Genomic DNA, 23,549 nt, shown 5'->3' with positions numbered 1-23,549 from the left:
TTTTGTGTAAAATTTAGTTACTGAAATTGATCCAGGTGGAGCTTAAAGTTCAAAGTTGCTATATGATGGTAAGTTAGCATCTTGGATTGTTCCATTTATAATTTGTCGAGTTCTTAAATTCATCTCATTCTGCTTTTCACCCGTTCTGATTTTCTTACAAAAGACAAAAACATGTAGTGTATTGCAGATTTTCGGCGTTGAAAGCAGGCGACCATTTTTATGTACTAGTTCTTCACAATGTCCTAGATAAAGACCCTCTGACACCAGCCAATTTTCAGAAAATTCACGTTCGCACGGGACAACGGTAGACTATTTCATGGTATGTTCCGAATGGACGATAGACAAAGACATAGACGTATAGACGGATAAAGTCTAAAAAAAAACGTACCTCAAAGCCATAGAGAAAAAGGTACGGTGGCCAAGATGGCGTTACACCTTTGGGGAACGCGCTAGATGGCACTAATATTAATATTTGAGATCTTAACACATATCAAGCTAACAATATGGGCGAAATTGTCAGAACTGAGGTTCAAAAATTTCAAGCCTGTGTCGAGAGATGGCAGTCTATGCACTGTGATTACACATTTTACTTTGACAGTAACTCTCTATAATACTAGATCCTCTTTGACGATAGATGACGAGAACAGAATGGGACAAATTTACGAACTTGGCAAGAAAAACGAATGGAACGTTCCAAGACGAAATACCGTTTACGTCATATACATATAATAGTTGTCAAAGCGGACCCCAGGCTCCCATGAGCCGCGGCAAATGCCGGGATAACGCAAGGAGGAAAAAAAAAAAAAAAATATGTATATCGTCACGTTAGGTCTATGGCTAGATATAGACTTAAGGTGCATTTACACGTGCGCACTCGCACGCGTTTTACATTATGGATTATTGGTGTTAATCACATCACATTGAGCCACATCACATTCTGATTTGTATACACCGTGTTTTTTTTTGTTTTCCGTTAAATTCGACACGTCGTTAGGTTCATTATCAGGAACCATCCTGTATATCACTTTTAGTTAAATTCGCAAAAAATATTTATGCATCGTTTTCATACATAACAAATGAATTTATTAGTGTGAGAGACCCTTAAGAACAACATTCAAGTTAGTGTCAAGTGATTGACGACACATGTCAAAACAAATAACATTAGGAATTGGTAAAGGCTGTCACACACATGTTCAGTAATTATTTTTATTTTTTTAATAACTCGATAACCGTAAGAGTTAATACGCTAGTTTCTTAGAGAAATTAATTGTATTTGATCTATATAAAGTTAACGGAATTCAATAAAAACACGGCGAATATGTCTTAAACAGTCCGCAATGTAATCAAAATCGCATGCGAGTTCGCGCTTCATGTAAATGGGCCCTCTGTTTAGTGCACAGTCACCTGAATTAATGTGTCAAACAAAACAAATGTCGCAAGAGTATAAGTGAAGTCAGAATTGAACAAACGTAGTGACACTGTGAGTGTAGTGTGTTTGGACAGACAATCGAGTGTGAATACGACCAGTGGTAACGCTGAAAGTGAACACAATGGACGCGAGCGAAGGAGGGTAGATCGCGCGCTGTCTACGCAACTTTGACATCCACCCGCCTTCTTCAGTTTTCCGTGATACATGCAACTGCGTCGAAACATCGGGAGCTCGACAAAAATCAAAAAGGTAATCACGGTCTATATCTCGGTCAATATAAGTCTAATTTTTGGGCTACCTAATGATTCTCCGACAATTTTTTAGCCGATTATTGATTCGCCGACAGCGATTCGCCGAATGCCATTTAGCAGAATAATCAAACTATCGCTGTCACTTTTGGTCGAATAACCTTACGTAGAATCTTGGTTCGCATACAGTTCAGTTCGCTTCTGTGCAAATTATCCGAACTATCATTGGACATTTTTCATTTAGCAAAGTAATATTTACGTTTAGGCCACGTTTAGTCGAATAACGTGTCACATTTTATACATTGTTAAAATATTTTCGAATGAATGAATTATCGCTGTTCGCGTTATTCGGCCAAAAAAGACGTCGGCGAATCGTTGTCGGCGTACCGAAAATCGGCGTATTTTATTTCGGAATATCAATCGGGCACCAATTTTTGAGGTATCTGAAGAGTAACATATTATTGCAGGTGATGGTACAAGGTGTACGTCTAGGTTAGGGCTAAGTGTAGTAGACTGTAGACTAGAGTGTCCTGGCGGCCCGCCAGAGGGCTCTCGGTCAACGGCGCCAGGAGCGGTCGGCGTCCTCCTCGTCCTCATCGTCGAAACGAAGCAGCGAGTCCACCGTCGCGCCCACCGATTGCTGCAAGGATTGTTTGGTGTTATGTACGTTTTTTTTAAATAATTAATAGTAGTAGTAGTAGTAATCACTTTATTGTGTACAACAGTTTATATACAATTTGTAGGAATAGAGATACAAAGGCGAGCTTATCCCTATAAGGGATCTCTTCCAGCTAAACTTGGAGAAGATGAGAGGATCGTTCCAGTACGTAAGATAGACAAACTTACAGGAGTACAATAAAGGTAACAATTATATTATCAATATGTTATACAATAAATAATAAATAAATAAATATTATAGCACATTCTTACACAGATTGACTGAGGCCCACGGAAAGCTCAAGAAGGCTTGTGTTGTGGGTACTCAGACAAAGATATATATAATATATAAATACTTATATACATAGAAAACATCCATGACTCAGGAACAAATATCTGTGCTCATCACACAAATAAATGCCCTTACCGGGATTCGAACCCGGGACCGCGGCGTAGCAGGCAGAGTCACTACCTACTGCGCCAGACCGATCGTACAACCGGTCGGTATACAAGGGGGCAAAGTTGTATTTTAACGCCGAGTGTGGAATTGAAAAACAAGCAAGTGAAAGGATTCTATAGTTGAACCACGAGCGAAGTCGGTTCGAGAATAGAATCTTGAACTTGAGAGTTTGTATGAACCAGGGGGGTTACCATGACGTACTAAAGACCTTCAGTTTAGGTTGAGAGAAAGGGACACAGCTATAGCAGTTACATAGCTCCGTCCCTCTCTCTCAACCTAAACTGAACGGCTTTAGCACGTCAAGTTAATCCCCCAGAAATGTATGAAACCGGAGCCGCGAACACTGTAGGCCGTTTTCACATTATCCGATCCGATATCGGATGTCGTAAGGATTTCAATGGAAAAAATCCAAGATGGCGCCTGTAATGTATGGGATATCGGTCCTACATCCGATATCGGATCGGATAATGTGAAAGCGCACGTAGGCACTACGTTAGAGAACATACCTCGTGCCCGTTGTCCGCGTCCGCCGGCGGCTGCGGCGCGGGCTCGGCCGCGCGCGCGGGCGCCGCGAACGTCTTCGGGTTCGCCACCCACGTGATCTGTGGACGGACACACAACTTAAATATACATTTTTAGTTATATATACATTTTTTATACTCAATTTAAAACAAATTACCTACGACATTATCACGGCGCCTTTCGACAACATATTTTTAATCAAATCAAAGCGGACCACAGGCTCCCATGAGCCGTGGCAAATGCCGGGATCACGGGATGATTCTTACTCAAATAAAAAAAGTTGATTAGTACATTAACATTAAGTCTAAAAAACCGTAAAAGGTATTCAATGCTTTGCAAATTTTGAGACTTCGTACATTAGAAAAAAAAAACATACTCCAGAAAAATTGTTTTTTTTAGGGTTTTTTTTTCAAGTCAGAAAAGAAACCGTTTTTTTTTTGCAACCCTAGACACAATGTAGGCTTGTAATAAATATAGACCGTCAACCAAATCTTGTCACTAAATAAACCAAAAACCGGCCAAGAGCGTGTCGGGCCACGCTCAGTGTAGGGTTCCGTAGTTTTCCGTACTTTTCTCAAAAACTACTGAACCTATCAAGTTCAAAACAATTTTCCTAGAAAGTTTTTATAAAGTTCTACTTTTCTGATTTTTTTCATATTTTTTAAACATATGGTTCAAAAGTTAGAGGGGGGGGGACGCACTTTTTTTTCCTTTAGGAGCGATTATTTCCGAAAATATAAATATTATCAAAAAACGATCTTAGCAAACCCTTATCCATTTTTAAATACCTATCCAACAATGTATCACACGTTGGGGTTGGAATGAAAAAAAATATCAGCCTCCACTTTACATGTACCCTAATAAAACATTTTTTTCATTTTTTATTTTTGCACTTTGTCGGCGTGATTGATATACATATTGGTACCAAATTTCAGCTTTCTAGTGCTAACGGTTACTGAGATTATCCGCGGACGGACGGACGGACGGACGGACGGACACACAGACATGGCGAAACTATAAGGGTTCCTAGTTGACTACGGAACCCTAAAAAAGGCGGCAAATTTGAAAAATCGCGGGCTAGCAACACTAGTTTTGAAAATCGGTGGAAATTCGCGTGTCATTTGTATCTTATCTGTGGAAACATCCACCCTACCAAAAAGAGAAATAACTAGCATATATCCATCCCTTTGCAATACATTATCTAATTCGTAAGGAAGTAAAGGATGAGTATACGCGTTTCATATGTTTTTTTTTTATTAGGGAGGCATTCCATGTTGCAGGCCCAACGAGCCCCTTGAAAAAATTTTCTGTGGCTGTTCGACGTACATTGCTGGTTTTTGTTCGTTTCATAGGGATACCATACTTTAGTTTGATGTACATTGCTACTGCCAAAATTTGGTTGACAGGCTATAAATAATAATATGTTACCGTGAGCGTGCGGTCGTTGTAGTGTCGTCCTTGTTGCGCGGCTAACTCGGCGTGCGCACGCGCCGAGTACACTAACACCAGTTCCGGGACAGTCGGGTTCAGCTCCTTGGAGACGATCTCGCCGAATTGCTGCAAGAGAAAATAATGGTAAACGGATGGAAGATTCACACAGTCGGAATTCGCTTTCGTCGACTAAAAATCGTTTGTTCGCATGTACAGTTTTTTTATTTTATGGACTGATCGGCGATTGACCCTAGTCACACCTGATGGGAAGTGAAGACAGAGTCTAAGATGGAGCTCACCGATTCAGTAATAGCCTATTCACTCTTAGTTTAAAGAGGCCGAGGTCATATTTCTCTGGGAACACCGATGCTGGGAGCGCATTCCATTCCTTTGCAGTCCGCATTACAAAGGATGAGGCAAATCGTTTTGTGCGGATAAATGAAATAGGGTCCCAAAACAATATATAAAATACATTTTCCACTCACCTCCTCCTGTATAACAAATAACTATTTCCCCTCACCACCCCTCATTGAGTAATACTTGGTTGGAAGAATCTCACCGCAAAGTGCTGTGTAAGCGCCTCAGAGTCGTCAGTTTCGAAGCCGCTGATGAGAAGAGCTCTGGGCCGGTGATCCACAGACTGGTTGTGGTTGACGAAGGCTGGCGGCGCGCGCGTAAAGCGAGACGCGCTGTTGAACCGGCCGCCCCTGTTGACAATACGATTTCATGTAAAGAATGCAGGCTTTGAACGATATTTCGTGTTGCAAATAACCTAACCACAAAATTAAAATTTTGAAAAAACCAACGACCGCGACATAGTAGACCGATTTTCATGAAACATGGTTAAGAACACTACCGAGTAACCCAGCTTTCAGACAAAAAAAAACTAAATCTAAATCCGTTCGGGAGCTACGATGCCACAGACAGACAAACAGACAGACACGTCAAACTTATAACACCCCTTATACTTTAGAAAAAAAACATATTCCAGAAATAAAACTGTATTTTTTTTCACGGTTTTTTTTTCATGTTTTTTTTAAGGCAGAAAAAACCGTTTTTTTGCAACCCTAGGCCGGGCGGAATACTATCCAAATCCATCCTTGCTGGCAACCAATAAACAAAAACCCAATGCACTGTCAGCTACGCTACACTCGCATCCTAAATACTTTAGCTGAAATAAATACTGTCCAATTAACCGAAAAAATATATTGACATATTTTATTACGATTTCAAAACCGCAAAAAACATTTTTAAAGTATACTTTCGCTGAATCAGGCGAAAACAACATCAGCCATGTTAATCTATACATTGTCTGTGCATGACGTAAATCGAATTGAACACAAAAGTTTCTGACATTTAAGTATGAGGCATAAAGTTCATTATGTCAGTGATTGACTCGACATAAAGTTAAGTTAGGTTCTATGACGTCACTACATGGCTGACAGCGTTTTCGGTGGCCAAAGTTAAAAAAAATATTACACACATTTTTAATCAAAAATACGTAGTCATTATATACTTTTAATACCCAAAATCTATAAACATTGGTTGCTTATGTCAAATACTACAGCAAGCAATCATTTCTTGTGCAAAATGTATACATAATGTACCTTAGTGTCAAATAGGTATTCATTCATTATAACTATCTTGTTTCTTACTTCGAGTTACTTAATACCACTTAGGATATCCCAATGTACTATCTCGATCACATGTGCATGTGTATTGTGTATCATAATTTAAATTACTGTGTAAAAACTATCCATCCAGCCTCTATTTGCGAGTTCCTATAATTGGCTCTGTATTGCTATTCTAAATGTATATTGTATCATTCATAGCTGTTGGAATTCCTTGTATAAATAAATAAATGAATAAATAAAATTCGATACGAGTCTAGTAGCCTGTTAACATGAAACGTATATACTTACCTGTGCCAACTGAAAATGCAACAAAACCCCGGTAAAGCTAACAGAATTCAAGAGACTTTGTGTTTCGATTTAGCACAGACTTTTTTGTTATAACTTGTGATATGTAGTGACAAGTACAGTCAAGCAATTGGAACCCTAGGCCACTCTACAACCATGTCAGAATGACAAGCAGTAAGAGATTTCTTACAATCCGATTTATAACGACACTAGGACTAAAGAGTATTATAGAGAGTTACTGTCGAAGTAAAATGTGTAATCACAGTGCATAGACTGCCATCTCTTGACACAAGCTTACTTTTGAACTTCAGTTTTGACAATTTGGTCTATATTCTTAGCTAGATATGTGTTAAAATGTCAAATATTAATATTAGCGCCATCTAGCTGAGTGTATCCCGAAGGTATAATGCCATCTAGCCCACCGTACTTTTTTCTGTATGGTACTGAGGTACGTTTTTTTCTTAGACTTTATCTGTCTATACGGAGTTATATATGTCTTTGCTATGACATAGTTCTACAGTGGCCTAGGTTCCAATTGGTAGACTGTACTTATAGTGATATATATTCTAGTTTAGATCAGATCGTAAAGTTCCTATGTAATATTTAAAAGATAGTAATATTAAAACAATAGGTAGGCTCTGGTAGACTAGCAGTAAGAGCGAGCGACTTTCAGTCCGGAGTAGGGCTCCCGGTCGCGTCCGTGTTTCGTGTACCCGTTGCCGGGTATCCGTTCCCGTGTTACACGAATCCGGATTTCTGGCCCGTTTGGAACGGGTAATTAGGGACCGTGTAATTAAGGTCCGGGTACCCGTGTAGTCCGTGCGTCCGGATCGACGGACTCTAAAAACCCGCGGGTCCGATCCGTTCTCGACCTATAGTGATGCTTGATGATCGTTCGCGTTCTTGGTTCAAGCGAATATGAGAACCAAAAATGATAAAACCTTAATAACTAAAATGAGAAAGGGACAGCGGAGCAATTGTGACTGGGGGACAAATTTTAACTACTCGATTTTTTCCATGTTTTCCATTTTCGGCATTATTAATTATATATCAGGGCATTCAGGGCACGCGTTTTCAGTGGCCTAAATTAGAAAGCATGAAAGTTGGTATGCACATAGCTTTGACGTTCATAAGGATAAATAGAAGTAGAAACACGCTGAGGAGTCAATCTCTTCCCCCACTATTATCTCCCATTTTTAGCTTTTTAAATTTTCACGAAAACTATTAAAGGTAGGTATTAAAGGTTTTGGTATGTAAATATTACGAGTAGGTACTTACCAGAAAGATGTTTAGGAGAAGTACCATGAAATTCTCTACAATATTTCCATTTAAAGTATATTACTAACAGACGGTAGTGCTACCCCTACTCATCCCACTAGTAGTTAAACACAAATATTATGCGGGGGACTTAAGCATAATTTTAAAATGATGAGTTAAAGCTATACCTTAACAGACAGTATTGAAGGAAATTTTATGGAGAATATATTTTTCCTAAATATTGTGATTATAGCTTTCACGGTTTTCATGACAATATAAAAAAACTGAAAATAGTGATATAAAAATGAGGGAAAAGAGGGGAAACATTGACACCTCGGCGTCTGCGTACTTTTATTTTTTTCTGTTAAGTGTTTGCAAGTTATCTATATACATGTCAAGTCTCATGCTTTTTGTCACACCCTATCCGACTAGCTCAAGTTAAGAACCAGGACTATGGATACATATTCACTTCAAAGTAGTTCACTCCAAAATAACAAAAAAAAAATACCATTCTTAACTAGGTATTTGTAAAACAGCGCGGCTACATCTAGAACTTTTCAAACAAAAGGTTTGTCCATGTCAAAGGGATGCCGGGTGTGAGGTTTGAGTGTCATTATTATCAGTAAAAAAAAAATCACCACGGGTATTGGTTATTGTGCCGCCCACAAGTCATTATTACCTGTCTTCTCATGCGACGTTAATTCTACTAACTTCTTAGATAAAAACTAATAACTCGATAGTTCAAATAAATTTCCTTAATTTGAAGGATATTTATGAAATAAAATGGATTATATCGCCTATAAGTAATGAATTTACAATTAATTATGGGTGTCACCCGTTGACCACGGACGCTGTAAAGTGTTCGAAACGTCGGGGTGAATTGTAAATTCAGTATACGTGATATAATCCGTTTCCATAGTTATGTATTTATCTATTTAAGTATGTATGTATATCGTCGCTTAGCACCCATAGTACACGCTTTGCTTAGTTTGGGGCTAAGTCGATCTGTGTAATGTCCCCAATATTTATTTATTTATTTTAAAACTATGAGACATAGATATAACTATAATAAATTGCATGAGTAACTGTCGCGGTAACCGAAGACAATATTTTGAAGTATATTTGTCAACATGTGTACATATATGTAGTAAGTACCTATAGGTGGTATGGTCCCTATAGATAGTTAGTAAGGCACCATGAATATCATAAAACAATCAAGTAAGTAATAGAACTAATATAGTATTTTTCACACAAACCAATACCCTGTTTAGACTTCTATTAGTTAACCTAGAGACAAATAAAGTCCATTAAACTCTACTTTTCGCAATTGTCTTAAGCAACTTTATTGAAAAAAAACAGTAGACTAGTGTTCCTGGCGAATTATGGACCTATATGGAATACGTTTGTAATATTTGTATTGAATACATATCATCATAATTATTATCTAATCTGTACGAGTAGCCTATAACGTAACGGGAACAAGTGCAAAAAATATAAATAAATAAATAAATTATTAAATTTCACCTATTTTTTAAATACAAACCGGCACGGCAATAAGTCGATCGGTCCGCCGGCCGCCTCGTGTGTTCAATACCCGAACGGTGCCGAAGTCCGTGCGTCCGGCCGTCCGGCCCCGAACGCCGATTCGGCACTACACGCGCGAACGGCACTACACGGGAACGGACTTCGGCGGGTTCGGGTAGTTCGGACGCTTAGCACCGCCGGGGCTAAGGGGCCGGGCGCACGGATCGGCGGGTAGTACCGAATATCCAGAGCCCTAGTCCGGAGGTCGCGGGTTCGAACCCAAACTCATACCAATGTGTTTTAGAACTTATGTGCCAGCATTTTCCAGCCGCTTTTAGGTGAATCAAAACATCGTGAGGAAACCGGACTAATTCCAACAAGGCCTAGTTAGCCTTCGGGTTGTAAGGTCAGAGGGCAGTCGCTTTCGTAAAACTAATGCCTACGCCAAATCTTGGGATTAGTTGTCAAAGCGGACCCCATGCTGCCATGAGCCGTGGCAGATAGGCCATTTTTTTCAAAGTTGTCCACCCCACATTTTTTTTGGATTTGGATTTTTTTATGTGGTTTCTACTCAGAATCGCGAGCTCTTTCAATCCTGATAGGAGAAAAAAAGTGTCCCAAGGTTTTTTCCCATTCCGTTACCGTTTTTTCATACATTTTGTATGGCGGTAACGGAATGGAAGGTTCGAAAAAATGTATGGAAATCTTGGGACATTTTTTTTCTCCTATCAAGATCGAAAGAGCTCTCGATTCTGAGTATGAATCGCGTAAAAAATACCCATGTTACAATTAACTTTTTAACAAAAAATAAAACCGCCTTAAAAATAAACGCGTTACAAAACACGGAGAAACTAAAAAGCCAATGAAAAATACACTAAAAACCTTACATGTGCCTATAACATTTGAAGAGTTCCCTCGATTTCTCCAATATACCATCATCAGACCCTGACTTGGTGTCAATGGGACCATCTCGGGGTTATACCCGTTCGATAAAAAAAAAAATTTTCAAAATCGATCCAGGATTCTCGGAGATATCGAGTAACATACATACAAAAAAAAAAAAAACATTCAGTCGAATTGAGAACCTCCTCCACAGATGTCATATATACCATAGATCAAGCAAACGTATCTACTTAGCGTGTCAAATGAACTCAGTGAAATCCACTGAGTTGTCCGTCTTTAATCGCAGCTTGCAGCTTTCGGGCGTCAATTTTTGTAAGTTGAAGTCAACCAAAACATAAAAAATGCCTCGTTACGTGATATTCAATTGCAACAACACAAAAATTATGAACAATCAAGAGCCTGAGACATATTTAAAATTACAGGCAAGAATCAACTTCAGTACAAAATTTGACACGCTCGGCCCCTATACAAATAGATGAACTTGTTTCTTCTATCTAAATAAAGTTCTGTGACCTCCTCCTTTTTAGGGTTCCGTAGCCAAAATGGCAAAAACGGAACCCTTATAGTTTCGTCATGTCCGTCTGTCCGTCTGTCCGTCTGTCCGTCTGTCCGTCTGTCACAGCCGATTTACTCGGAAACTATAAGTACTACAGTGATGAAATTTGATGGGAATATGTGTTGTATGAACCGCTACAAAATTATGACACTAAATAGTAAAAAAAAGAATTGGGGGTGGGGCCCCCATACATGTAACTGAGGGATGAAAATTTTTTTTTTCGATGTACATACCCGTGTGGGGTATCAATGGAAAGGTCTTTTAAAATGATATAAAGTTTTCTAAAAAACATTTTTCTTAAAGTGAACGGTTTTTGAGATATCAGCTCTCAAAGTCGTAAAAAGTATGTCCCCCCCCCTCTATTTTTATAACTACGGGGTATAAAATTCTAAAAAAAATAGAGGTGATGCATGCTAATTAACTCTTTCAACGATTTTTGGTTTGATCAAAGTATCTCTTATAGTTTTTGAGATAGGTTGATTTAACTGTAATTTTGGTTAAGTTATTGGTTTATTATATTTGCTGCTACGGAACCCTTTGTGCGCGAGCCCGACTCGCACTTGGCCGGTTTTTTTTGAAGTCGGTTAAAAAAAGTGGGGTGGACAACTTTGAAAAAATGGCCCAAATAACGCGAGAATGAGGACGATGATTAAAACAATAGGTAAGCAGGATAGCTTCGTCAAGTTCAGATGATCCGAACTGAAAACTGCTCAGAAATAGGAGCCCCGCATACGGGGCTTCGTCGACTCAAAGACTAGAAAATGATTCCTAGGAATTTCACGATCTGCCTAATCTTGAAATTGGTTGCCAGTGTCGCTAAAATCTAGATTAACATTTAAAGGTGACAAATGTTTTATTTGTTACAAATTAATTATGGAAGAGGTGTAAAAGTGTAAAGATCACTAATAATTGAATTACGCGTGTAAATTCTCACCTTAGCTTTCTCTTCACAATGCGATAGCTTGGAAAATAATAAAATTATATCACTATAATGTGGTGTATGTAAACAATGTAAAGATATGTGTCATACCATAAATTAAATGTAACAAGATCATACCATCCCATACATTAAAATGCGACCGCCTACGAACGCGCTTACACTCCACCACACATAGATGGCGCCACAGAAAATGCCTTGTTGCCACCGATTATTTGTAGATTGGCATTAAGTGTCAATTCCGAGCCGTAAATCTATGTCAAAAGTGACAATTAACGCCATCTACAAGTATAATCGAAAGCCACAAGACATTTTTTTGTGGCGCCATCTATGCAAGGTGTAGTGTATGCGCGGTCTTAGGCGGTCGCATTTTAATGTATGGGATGTTATGACCTTGTTATATTTAATCTATAATTATACTGTGGTATTGGTACTGATAATTTACGCTATTTGACGCGTGATTGACGCTAGATGTCACTACAAAGAACTTGCATTTACTGATGTATGGAGTTACAACTCTTCCCTTACTTATCCTCTGTCTATGATCCTTTTGTCGGGATCTGCCTAAAACGCAGTCTGACTAGATCGCGTTATGCCTAGACCAACCGAGAAATAGTCGTACTAAGACTTAGGCCGAATGAGTTTTTGTCCTAAAGCGAACTTGGCACAGTGAGACTCGGTCGTATTACGATTTTGTCCTAAAGCGAACTTGGCACATTGAGACTTAGACTTATTACGTATTGGTCTAAAAGCGAATTAAACACGAGAGCATTTTAAGTCATAATTGAAAAAAGTTTTTATATCTACAGATTTATAATTAAAATGGATATGGGTACAGTCGCCATCAGATATATAAGAGCGCCCGAGGTACTCAAAAATATCTGAACACGCCTCTAACGCCTAGGCAATAGAGGCGTGTTCAGATATTTTTGAGTACCTCGGGCGCTCTTATATATCTGATGGCGACTGTACCTATAACGAGAGCAAGGAGATTGACGAAGCAAAACTTAAATAGAAATTGCCTTTAAAAATAATCTGCCATATTTTTAAACCCAATTTCTATTTAAGAAGTCTCATTGAAATTTATAATGATCATATGAGTTGACCGTGATGTCAGTCGACACGTTTTCATTTAATTTCCATATCAGCAAATCATAATTGAAAAAAGTTTTTATATCTACAGATTTATAATTAAAATGGATATGGGTACCCACTGGGTACCTACTGTCTATTAAACTGTCAGAAATATTGTCAGTTCTTGATTAACAATACTTCAGTTTCAAGTGGCCAGTGAAGAGGTTAAGTGTGATAGGAGTTCGTATGGAGAAATAGGTATATTATTTGTGATATAGACATAACGTGTTTTAGCCTAACTGCTAATTAGGCGTATCGCGAAATGGACAAACACCTACTTAGGCTTACTACGTTTTGGACACATTGCGAAATAGGTGATATGAGTAATAGGTCAATAGCGATTTAGACGAATAGCGAATTTCAGATAAAGTTTTGTCGTAACGCGAATTTGTCAAACTGCGTTTTAGACAGACCCCGACAAAAGGTCTATGATTAACGGCTACTTACAAAATCATTCTGTATCATGTGAAAATTGTATGTTACCTGGAGTGCGGGCGGCGCATGGCGGGGTGCGCGGGGAACTGCAGCGCCATCTGCCGGCGCAGATCCGCGATCTTCTTCTGTATGTCTGTCACGTCCTGCCCCTCCTGCGACAAACACAAACATTAGCTGTTTATTTATCCATACTAATATTATAAATGGGAAAGTGTGTGTGTCTGTTTGTTTGTCCGTCTTTCACGGCAAAACGGAGCGACGAATTGACGTGATTTTTTAAGTGGAGATAGTTGAAGGGATGTAGAGTGACATAGGGTTTTGTCTCTTCCTAACGCGAGCAAAGCCGCGCGCAAAAGGTAGTTTCTTCATAGATCTTTAAAACCCTAAATAAAATATGTCAAGATAAGTCTATATAGTCTATTCTACAAAAACGCATTTTTAGTATTTGTAGAAGTATGTTTATAGTATTTTATGCAACAGGCGTTTAAAGGAGGTCAAAAAAGACGAGTGGCGTGGGTAACAATTTGAGGCGAAGCCGAAAATTGTTATTAAGACGCCACGAGTATTTTTTGACTCAGTTAAACACCGTTGCATACAATACTTTTTCTACGACCATGCACATACTTTTGAATAGTTTTCTAGAATAACTTTCGTGAAATTCGCACTGTTTCCTATAAGTATTTTGACTTTTCTTCTGCACTCACCCTGTCGCTCGCACTCCCCCGCGCCGCCGCCCGCCCCCGGCCGGCGCCCCGCGGCCCGCTATATCCCTTAACGGCTACCTAACAATGCTGTAAGAGCTATATCGTATGCGTGGGTACGCGGGGCGCCGGCCGGGGGCGGGCATCTTTTACGTAGGGTTTTAACGATCTATGCACGACACGGTAAAAGACGAATAACAACACGGGAGTAGAAAATACTATTAAAGCACTGCGTTACATTGCTACCGACTTAACAATCCAGAAAAAAACAACATGTGACCCATGGACAAACAACAACAAACTGTCCTGCAGTTTGGCAGAAGAATTAATCAAAAAAGGGTTTATTTTGAGAATAAACGATTTTTTAGACATGTTTTTTCCAGCTGTCAAACTTTGTGTTAAAATCCAGATAAAACATTTGTATTTTACGAAAGTTATTCTTGAAAACTATTAAAAAAGTAAGGGCATTTTAACTATAAAACTCCCGTGAGACTCAAACATATTTACCCCCCCCCCCCCAAACAACAATTGCATAAAATATTAATCCATCACACCCGCACTTTAAATGTGCCATTGCACGCAGGCGGAGCGTGAGTTATAGAAAAATCGTTCTCGAGTTAGTAATATTCAACTTCCTCCCCTTGTTGCACAATGTACTACATATTATAGTGAACAATATGTTACCTGCTGTTTGGTGAACATGTCCAGCTCGGCGTCTAGAATCTCCTTCTGTGCCTCTTCTCTTGTCTTTGGTTTCTTAGCGTTCGCCTGGTGACAAACATTTATTTATTAAATAACATAAAATATGTACCTTGGATCGAGAAAAAAAAAAGTCTATCGAAATTTATTGTTATTTTTGATATTTTCTACCAATCACACAAATTCATTGTAAAAAAAAAAGAAAAAACATTTTAATTTTATATTAGATAAATAAACAAAAAAGTTTGATATTTTAGTCAATTATTTAAGAACAAAAAAAAATATTTCTTGATAATTTTTTTGTCAAAACTGGCAACAGGTATTTATTTTTACATTATTTTTACATGGCTATAACTACTACAAATATATATTTTACTTACGTTTTACGTATTTATGTACAGTCAGCAGCAGAAGTTGTGTAGCGGGCAAGGTGTTCACAATGATCCTAACACGCTCTTATTGTCTTAAAAATAAGATCGTGTCAAGTTCATTTTGAACACCTTGCCCGCTAAGCAACTTCTGCTGCTGACTGTACAAAACTAATAATAAATGCACATACAAGACTACCAACAATAATGACCAAATACCGTACAATGAGTTGATGGACATGATTTACAATGAGGCACTGGTCCCGCCAAGTGAGTAAGCTGTGGCCTATCGACGATAAAAACGAACTAAATAAATAAGTAAAATAAATATTATAGGACATTTTTACACAGATTGACTGAGTCCCACGGTAAGCCCAAGAAGGCTCGTGTTGTAGTTACTCAGATATATATAAATATCTGGGTGACCGAGCTTCGCTCGGTTCTATTTTAATATATCACGTCTTTAGATAAAAAAAAACTCTTATAAATACAAAAACAAAAAAAAAGACAAAAAACAAAAACTTAATTTCTGGCCGGGATTCGAAACCCTGACACCTACGATCTATCTGCGTACATTAGACCGACCTCGTACGACTGAGCTAAGCGGAATCGATGCGCGCGCGGCGAAATTAACGACCATATTTTACGTTTACTAACGCGAAAGAAAAACTCATGAAAACTCGAAAATTCGCGTTTTCCGGGATCTAAGGCTAAGCTAGATCGATTTTTCACCCCCGAAAACCCCCACATAACAAATTTCAGCGAAATCGTTAGAGCGGTTTCCGAGATCGTCGGTATATATAAATAAATAAATAAATAAATAAATATACAAGAATTGCTCGTTTAAAAGTATAAGATATACAAATACTTATATACATAGAAAACATCTATGACTCAGGAACAAATATATGTGATCATCACACAAATAAGTGCCCTTACCGGGATTCGAACCCAGGACCGCGGATTAGCAGGCAGGGTCACTACGCGCTAGGCCAGACCGACTAAACATCGCTCCCGTGTAAGTAAAAGAGACGCGATGATAGCCCGAGCTAGTTATAGTTCATCGCCGAGCTTTTAACTATAAATAGTTCGCTTTCTCTTTTATTTACATGGCAGCGTTTATCTTTTGTTCGTGTCTATCATCGATAGCCCATAGCTTAGGTACTGGTCCCATCGCGAGCTAGTAAGCTATGAGCTATCGGCTATAAAAACGAACAAAAGATAATCACTCCCGTGTAAATAAAAGAGACACTGCGATATTGATAGCTCACCGCTGGGCGAGTAACTATAAACATCGCCGTGTCTCGTTTATTTGCACGGGAGTGATTATCTTTTGTTCGTGTTTATAGCCGATAGCTCATAGCTTACTAGCTCGCGGTGGGACCAGTGCCTTACTCACTTCTGGGGGGACCAGTGATGAATTGACCAGAGATGTCGTGCATAATCGTATTTTCTCGGAAACGTTCGTATTTCGTCGTGCTAGCTCGGTTAACGTTAGTACACTGAGAGAAAAAACAACCAGTTTTCATGTTCGTTCAACAAGTTTTTTGGGTTAAAATAGCGCCTGCTCTTTGGTTCAAACAACAAGGCAGATTTTCTTAAGTGTAACTAGTATATTCTACAAATCACTTGTCGTTTGAATCAACAATATATTTAAAACAACAAGGCAGTTTTATAAAAGCAACATGACACATATTATTTTAAACATATGTTTGGCTGATACAACCAAATATCTTTTAATGCCACAGTTTCGTTTTCTTTTAACCCCTTATTTGCCAAGAGTGGCCCTGAAGCTTTAGTAGTTTCATGTGCTCTGCCTACCCCTTTATGGGATACAGGCGTGATTGTATGTATGTATCTTTTAACAAGTTTGACCTTGTTGTTCGAACAAATTCGACTTGTATCATCAATATTGTGATTTATTCCGTTTACTAAAATACTTTTGTTTCAAATGGATAAACCTGCAACAAGTCGAACTTGTTAATTTCACAATCCAAAGGAGGATGGGCAATTTGGGCCACGGCCCACGAGCGAACAGAGATGACACCTATAGTAAAGTGTAGATATTATCAAGTTATGCATGCCACATTGTCCTTCAAAAATCAGTCAGTTAGTTATGGTACAATTAAATAGTACCATAAAATCTGCTTGAAAATGTGAAGTTTCTTGACGTTTTCTAAATAGATACTAAATGAAATTGATATATATATCCTCTGAACTTGTTTCTAGAACAGGGAATATATTGTCATGCTTAGTAGACGGAGTGCAAATGTTTTTGTGAAAGTTGGCATATCCTAAAAACCAGGTCATAATATGGGCACAGGAGAAGTCTCCCTAGGTATAACTGTTTTCTCTCTAAAGAACCGATTTTTTTAGTATAGCCAAAGAGGATCGAGTATTATAGAGAGTTACTGTCAAAGTAAAATGTGTAATCACAGTGCATAGACTGCCATCTCTGAACACAGGCTTAAAACTTTTGAACCTCAGTTTTGACAATTTGGCCCATATTCTGAGCTTGATATGTTTTAAAATGTCAAAATCTAGCCGAGCGTACCCCAAAGGTGTATCGCCATCTAGCTCACCGTACCTTTTTCTGTATGGTTTTGGGGTACGTTTTTTTTCTTAGATGTCTAAACGAAGTTATATAGGTCTTTGGTATAGCTCTGGCATATCCTTGTTTGCCACGAACAATCCTAATCATGTACATAACTTTAATTTGTGTTCGCTCATGGCCCAAATATCCATATAAAATGCGCATGGTTTTTTCTCTCAGTGTACTTCTTGTACTGAGACCAACTAAAGTAGCATGACACGTTCGTGACTTTCCGTGAAAGCGCAAAAAAAACCTTTCGCACGACATCTGTACTTTAACCGTTGATGAAGGGTAGTATGAAAAACGTAGTGTGCTTTTTATACAAAAATTAGATTAGATACAATACCACACTAGTTTCGCCACCAAATATTATTTACATAATCTCATGAGTATCTACAATGTAGATATGTCCCTTATTTTACGATTTACAGAAATTAGTAACGCATACCCCCTAAATGGGCTCGTTTTACCCCAACACACCCTCAAAATAAATTTCAGCTCATCCCTATAACTGGAACCCGTGCCGACTTTCATGCAATTTCCCATACATTGTATGAAAATCCAAAAAATAAATTTTTAATTTTCATATTTTTTTTGACATTTTCCGAGTATAGTACTGCCGTATAAACAATATTTCACATAAACATCTCGATGCGAACAAAAACACAATGCGAAATAAATAAAAATATCAACTTAGTGTCTTAAGCAAATTTCTCCATAGTAATTTGTATGGGAACTTCAGGTGCAAGTCGGCACGGGTTCCTCTTACAGGAATGAACTGAAATTTTTTATCATGGTATTTTGGGGTAATATGATCATATTAAGAGGGTATGCGTTGTTAATTTTTCGAAAGATTAAAATAAGGGACACCCTATTCTACATTCGTGTTTTTCAACCTATTCAATGAAAATAATAAATATATCTAACCAGGCAGGCAAGCATGGTCGTGCGATAAATGATACAACAACATCAGGCCGTCCCTGTCGCACTATTTGTAAGTGCAATTAAATAGGGGCGGCCTGATGTTTTATCGTTTAACGTGCCATGCTATCGGTGAAGATTTAATTTTTATTATTCAAAAATGTGCATGGTATCGCATAACTGCAGATAGTTTAGATTTTTTTTCTATTTTTATAGTGTTTTATTTTTTCATTAAATAATTTTTAAAAACTTTGTTTAGAACGAAAGAAGCGAACACTTAATTTGCCGCTTTTTATCTACAGGTTGAAAAACACTGGTCTACGTGTGTAATTTAAAACTGAATCATGGTGGTACTAATATACTGATGATGATGATTAATGTATTTAATGGTATTTAATATTTATCTTTATTTTAAAGGCCGTTGCGTACACATGCGTGTTGCAATGAGTTTTATGATTTTGTTTTGTCAGTGTTTTGAAGAGATAAAATTGGGGATTGTCTGTCTGTTTGTGTGTGTGTCTGTGTGTGGCATCGTAGCTCCCGAACGGATGAACAGATTTAGTTTTTTTTGTTTGAGAGCTGAATTAGCCGGGAGTGTTCTTAGCCATGTTTATGGAAATCGGTCCACTATTACGGTTTTTTTTTAATTTTAATTTTGTGGTTAGATTATTAATATACCTACACGTAAACCATCTAGGCACTTGTATGTCTGTGATATTTGTGTTGTTTATAATTTAAAAAAAGAAATTGTTACAAGATAGCATAGCAAAGACAACCATGCAACAAAAACACAAAACAAAAGGGTATATACGAAGAGTAAGCAAAACACGAAAAACAAAATCAACAGCAATGTATTTTATGAATTGAATCTACTGATACTTCTACAAATCAAATAATAAAACAAAAATGTATTATAAAAGGCCAAATAACGTTTTTAATTTGAAAATCGAGTAGAGACCGGATTATCGGACTATAGCCTACTAGAATCATATCGAATTTGGCACAAGATATGATTGTCTTCTGTAGTATTTGACATAAAATAACAATATTTATAGATTTTGGGTCTTAAAAGTGTATGATGACTACGTATTTTCGTAAAAAATATGTGTAATTTTTTATTTATTTTAGCCACCGAAAACGCTGTCCGCGATGTAGTGACGTCATCGAATTCGAGCCTTACTGCATGTCAAAACAATCACTGACATATTTAACTTTATGCCTTCATACTTAAAAAGTCAGAAAATGTTGTTTTCGAATATAATTACCTGATGCATAGATAATCTATAGATTAACATGACTGTGTTGTTTTAATTTGCAAAAATAATCGAAATTTCGTTCCCCTTTGATACCCCGTATACGCTTATAAAAAAACAAAAAGTTAAAAAATAAATAAAAAAAAAAACGAAAAAATTTTTTTTTGTATGAAAACGCACCCAAAATCAAATATTGTCTAGGGCCCGTACCAGTTGCAGTCGGCACGTCTATAAAGCCCCTTTTTGGTTTTTTTTAATTGGCTAAATACCTGGATGTTATGTCACAATTATCTGTGTTTGGAAATTAACTAATCTATATGTCTTCGGCCGGCAACCCCATTTGTCCCGGCCTCTGTAGTAATGTACTATTTTTGCGGCAGTCGTGAATAATAACACGCGTCTTTAATGTCCCCCTAACCTCGCTTGTTGTACAATGTACTATTATTTTAACTACAGTCAAGTTCTCTATTGTCGTAGTGGAAAAGTGGTGTAGCGATGAGGTCACATGTCTAAAACGCTTCATGGGTGAATCAACTTTTCTTTGCCAGCAAAATTACGCATACTTCGACTACATGTGGTCAGAAAATTTAATTTGTATTTAGTGTAATTAGTTTATACTTATTTTATTATATTAAAAACAGATATACAAGCTATGCAATACATCATGTTTTTATAGGATTTGCTATTTTATAACTTTATTTCGAGCAGTGACCCAGTGGACATAGCTGTCCCTCACTTTTGTATGAAAAAAAAACCGGCCAAGTGCGAGTCGGGCTCGCGCACAAAGGGTTCCGTAGCAGCAAATAAAAATTACAGTTAAATCAACCTATCTCAAAAACTATAAGAGATACTTTGATCAAACCAAAAATCGTTGAAAGAGTTAATTAGCATGCATCACCTCTATTTTTTTTAGAATTTTATACCCCGTAGTTATAAAAATAGAGGGGGGGGGACATACTTTTTACGACTTTGAGAGCTGATATCTCAAAAACCGTTCACTTTAAGAAAAATGTTTTTTAGAAAACTTTATATCATTTTAAAAGACCTTTCCATTGATACCCCACACGGGTATGTACATCGAAAAAAAAATTTTCATCCCTCAGTTACATGTATGGGGGCCCCACCCCCAATTCCTTTTTTTTACTATTTAGTGTCATAATTTTGTAGCGGTTCATACAACACATATTCCCATCAAATTTCATCACTGTAGTACTTATAGTTTCCGAGTAAATCGGCTGTGACAGACGGACAGACGGACAGACGGACAGACGGACATGACGAAACTATAAGGGTTCCGTTTTTGCCATTTTGGCTACGGAACCCTAAAAAGTGTCTCTTCCACTGGGTCACATATAGATTTAATTGTAAATGTTTTTTTTTTATTACTCCCTTAATGTAAAATAAAAATAAGGATCTTTATTCACGATGGCCAGGTTAAAACTCACAAAAGTAGAGCTAATAATAAGTATGGGCAATTCTTGCAAAAAGCAAGAAAAAGTTGATTCACCCATAATGCGGTGTGTGTGTGTGTGTGTGTACATCGCACATGCGTACATGTCCGGCCGATACCTGCGCCAGTTGCAGTCGCGAGAGGGAGCGCGCGACCGTCTCATCCTGTCACACACGCCAACATTTCAGCATTTTCAACAACACGGTGTATAACCAAAATATATTTCACTAGTTAAAGCATTAGGATAGTCAATTTGCAACTATTTTGTATCATTATAAGATTCCATTTAACACAAAAGAGTTGGGTACGTAATTAATTTTCTTTTGTGGCAACAGTTAATTGTCAGATATACATTTGAGAAATATCGGTTTAGGTTATGAGATAAACTGCAGTTTTTTTTTTAAATATTAAAGATGAGGATTTTGTTTTAATTATGTAAAGAGATACATTCACGATTTACTCAATATTTCACTTAAATTTGCATTTTTTACAAATTGAAATTTTTCACAAAATTTACTTTGATCTATGAAAGAAAATATGTGTGTAAAAAATATAATATTGATCTGAAATATAATCAATTATAGCAGAATGGATTGGGTAACCAAGTTTGAAGTTAAGCGACACATATTATTTTATGAGAATAAAAAAAATATATCACTCACAGGAAAAATTAAATATCATTTATTTCATAAACTAAATTTCCATTTAAGTTTAATTTTGTTTACGGGTGAATCAACTTTTTCTTGTCTGTTATTGCCATGGTTACGGTCCCCAGAGTCACGCTGGTTTTATGAAAAATTATGCTACTGATATTATGCAAGCATATGCATGCTTGTAGTCCATGTATGTAGGTGGCAAATTAAGGAAAGGGCTTGTTAACACCAGAAAAATGCACGTTTGCATAGTTTAAGTAGCATATTTTTTGCATAAAACCAGCGTGACTCAGGGGACCGTAACCATGGCAATAAAAGACAAGAAAAAGTTGATTCACCCTTAGATTAATTATAATAGAAATACTTTGGATAACAAATATGAAAGCAAAGCTACAAACTCGGACATACCTGCATCTGTCTGAGTGTCCTGTTGTACGCCACCAGCTCTTTCCGTAGCTTCTCTATGCCTTCTTGGGCTGAGTTGATGGCTTCCATCAACGCTGCTCTCTGAGGGCCCGTCACGTTGCCTGAGGACAAGAATAGCAAGGTCACAAGGGCGCAAAACTACATATTTACGGCGACAGTGTTTACCTGAACGAAGCGAATATAATTATGCAAATAACCTAACCACAAAATTAAAATTTTGAAAAACCCCAGACAGCGACATAGTAGACCGATTTTCATAAAACATGGGTAAGAACACTCACGACTAAGTCAGCTAAACCTAAATCTAAATCGGTTCATCCGTTCGGGAGCTACGATGCCACAAACAGACAGACAGACACGTCAAACATATACGTTGAAAAATAAAATGTTCCCCAATCCGCGACCAGTGCACGTCTATAGAGACCCCACAACATGTCAGTCGCAGTCTGGAGGTGCTCTTATATAGCACGCTTATGACTCAAGCGTCGCGCATTGAAGGCGGGACGGATCTAAGGAGCGTGCGAATTTTATAGAAAACTATTTTTGCAATTTTTTTGTTATCTTCTGTTTTTTTTTTCAGTTTTTTTTGTTGTTTTTATGGTGAAAAACCTTTTTAGAAAACATAAAACCATAAACAAGCTTGTGGTAGGAGTGGGATTCGAACCCAGGTTACCAGAGATGGCTTACATACATTAAACTAACTGTGGTACCGCTGAGCCACGCGGTAACTGATGATGAGGACGAAAATGGAATGGATAATATATGCCATAGTACGTCATCTCTGCACCTTATAACCTAACCACAAAATTAAAATTTTGAAAAAACCCCTGAAAGGCCTGAAATAGTGGACCGATTTTCATGAAACATTGCTAAGAACACTCTCGACTACCTCAGCCTTCAAACAAAAAAAAATCGGTTCATCCGTTCGGGAGCTACGATGCCACGGACAGACAGACACACACAGACAGACAGAAGTCAAACTTACAACACCTCGTCGTTTTTGCGTCGGGGATTAAAAAACAAAGTCCTCCGTCGTGTCTGTCTGTGTGTGTGTGTGTGTGTGTGTGTGGGTG

The 23,549-nt window shown here is 37.8% G+C and overlaps 1 protein-coding gene across 1 annotated transcript in view; it reads right to left on the bottom strand.

The window, feature by feature from the left end:
• Nucleotides 1-2,049: 2,049 nt before the first annotated feature.
• LOC125240308 (zinc finger protein swm) overlaps nt 2,050-23,549 on the bottom strand; it is a 55,795-nt gene continuing 34,295 nt past the window's right edge. The window contains exons 17-24 of the mRNA XM_048148182.1: nt 22,459-22,577; nt 21,517-21,561; nt 14,798-14,881; nt 13,461-13,564; nt 5,307-5,454; nt 4,745-4,873; nt 3,301-3,396; nt 2,050-2,317 (exon numbers count right to left, since the gene is read on the bottom strand). Of these exons, the coding sequence (XP_048004139.1) occupies nt 2,234-2,317; nt 3,301-3,396; nt 4,745-4,873; nt 5,307-5,454; nt 13,461-13,564; nt 14,798-14,881; nt 21,517-21,561; nt 22,459-22,577 (809 nt within the window). The 3' untranslated portion in view covers nt 2,050-2,233. The remainder of the gene's footprint in view (nt 2,318-3,300; nt 3,397-4,744; nt 4,874-5,306; nt 5,455-13,460; nt 13,565-14,797; nt 14,882-21,516; nt 21,562-22,458; nt 22,578-23,549) is intronic.

This window comes from Leguminivora glycinivorella, chromosome 27 (assembly GCF_023078275.1).
Source record: "Leguminivora glycinivorella isolate SPB_JAAS2020 chromosome 27, LegGlyc_1.1, whole genome shotgun sequence".
NCBI classification, from domain to species: Eukaryota; Metazoa; Arthropoda; class Insecta; order Lepidoptera; family Tortricidae; genus Leguminivora; species Leguminivora glycinivorella.
Note: the sequence above shows the minus strand (reverse complement) of the source record. Positions and strands in the feature narration are given on the sequence as shown.